The 2,124-nt window shown below is 68.8% G+C and overlaps 1 protein-coding gene across 1 annotated transcript in view; it reads left to right on the forward strand.

Moving 5' to 3' along the window:
- The window catches only part of WFS1 (Wolfram syndrome 1 (wolframin)), a 7,166-nt gene extending 5,055 nt beyond the window's left edge, over positions 1–2,111 (forward strand). Inside the window, exon 6 of the mRNA XM_004681532.2 lies at positions 259–2,111. Coding sequence (XP_004681589.1) covers positions 259–2,067 — 1,809 coding nt within the window. The 3' untranslated portion in view covers positions 2,068–2,111. The remainder of the gene's footprint in view (positions 1–258) is intronic.
- Positions 2,112–2,124: the final 13 nt, after the last annotated feature.

Below are 2,124 nucleotides of genomic sequence, written 5' to 3' on the forward strand. Positions count from 1 at the left end.
AAGCGTTGGACACACCCGCGCAGGCCTGTGTCCCCTAGGGCCATCCGGCCAGCGTGACCGGCGGAGTCCAGGGGAGGCTTGCAGGGACGGCAGGGCAGGGGAGAGTCACCGCGGGTGGCAGGGCCCCTCAGGGCAAGGCCCAGCCAGGCCCCGGCAGGGTGCGCCGTCCACTCTGCCCAGGGCACGAGGGCACGGAGCCCGGCGGTGAGCGCGAGTGGCGCCGGCCTGAGCCCAGCGCCCCTCTCCGCCCGCCCCCAGGTGGTCAAGTACCCGCTGCACGCCATCATGGAGATCAAGGAGTACCTGATCGACATGGCCTCCCGCGCGGGCATGCACTGGCTGTCCACCATCGTGCCCACGCACCACATCAACGCCCTCATCTTCTTCTTCATCATCAGCAACCTGACCATCGACTTCTTCGCCTTCTTCGTGCCGCTGGTCGTCTTCTACCTGTCCTTCACCTCCATGGTCATCTGCACCCTCAAGGTCTTCCAGGACAGCAAGGCCTGGGAGAGCTTCCGCACCCTCACGGGGCTGCTGCTGCGCTTCGAGCCCAACCTGGACGTGGAGCAGGCCGAGGTGAACTTCGGCTGGAACCACCTGGAGCCCTACGTCCACTTCCTGCTGTCCGTCTTCTTCGTCATCTTCTCCTTCCCCGTGGCCAGCAAGGACTGCGTGCCCTGCTCGGAGCTGGCCGTGGTGTCCGCCTTCTTCACCGCCACCAGCTACATGAGCCTGAGCACCTGCGCCGAGCCCTACACGCGGCGAGCGCTGCTGACCGAGGTGGCCGCCGGCCTGCTGTCGCTGCTGCCCACGCTGCCCGGGGACTGGCCCCGCCTCAAGCTCCTGGGCCAGACCTTCTTCACCGTGCCGGTCGGCCACGCGGTGGTGCTCAACGCCAGCGTGCCCTGCCTGCTGTACGTGTACCTGCTCTACCTCTTCTTCCGCATGGCCCAGCTGCGGCGCTTCCAGGGCACCTACTGCTACCTGGTCCCCTACCTGGTCTGCTTCATGTGGTGCGAGCTCTCCGTGGCCCTGCTGCTCGAGTCCACGGGCCTGGGGCTGGTGCGCGCCTCCATCGGCTACTTCCTCTTCCTGTTCGCGCTGCCCGTGCTGGCGGCCGGCCTGGCGCTCGTGGGCCTGGTGCAGGCTGCCGGCTGGCTCGCGTCGCTGGAGCTCACCAAGATCGCCGTGACCCTGGTGCTGTGCGGCGTGCCCCTGCTGTTCCGCTGGTGGACGCGGGCCAGCTTCTCCCTGCTGGGCCTGGCCCGCTCGCTGTCGCGCAGCTCGCTGGTCAAGCTCATCCTGGTGTGGCTCACGGCCATCGTGCTGTTCTGCTGGGTCTACGTGTACCGCTCGGAGGGCATGAAGGTGTACAACTCCACGCTGACCTGGCCGCAGTACGGCTTCCTGTGCGGGCCGCGGGCCTGGAGGGAGACCAACATGGCCCGCACCCAGATCCTGTGCAGCCACCTGGAGGGCCACCGCGTCACCTGGACCGGCCGCTTCAAGTACGTGCGGGTGACGGAGATCGACAACAGCGCCGAGGCGGCCGTCAACATGCTGCCCTTCTGGGTGGGCGACTGGGTGCGCTGCCTGTACGGCGAGGCCTACCCGGCCTGCAGCCCCGGGCCCGCCTCCACGGCCGAGGAGGAGCTGTGCCGGCTCACGCGGCTGGCCAAGCACCCCTGCCACATCAAGAAGTTCGACCGCTACAAGTTCGAGATCACGGTGGGCATGCCCTTCAGCGGGGCCAACGGCAGCCGCGGCCCCGAGGACGACGACGTCACCAAGGACATCGTGCTGCGCGCCAGCAGCGAGTTCAAGGACGTGCTGCTGCACCTGCGCCAGGGCAGCCTCATCGAGTTCAGCACGGTGCTCGAGGGCCGCCTGGGCAGCAAGTGGCCGGTCTTCGAGCTCAAGGCCATCAGCTGCCTCAACTGCGCGGCGCAGCTCTCGCCGGCGCGGCGCCACGTGAAGATCGAGCGGGACTGGCGCAGCGCCGTGCAGGGCGCCCTCCGCTTCGCCTTCGACTTCTTCTTCTTCCCCTTCCTGTCGGCGGCCTGAGGGGCGGGAGGCCGAGGCCCCGCCCTAGAGGGCCAGCCGGGGGCCGGCCGGCCAGCC

This window comes from Condylura cristata, unplaced genomic scaffold (assembly GCF_000260355.1).
Source record: "Condylura cristata isolate star-nosed mole 26May11 unplaced genomic scaffold, ConCri1.0 scaffold00012, whole genome shotgun sequence".
NCBI lineage: Eukaryota > Metazoa > Chordata > Mammalia > Eulipotyphla > Talpidae > Condylura > Condylura cristata.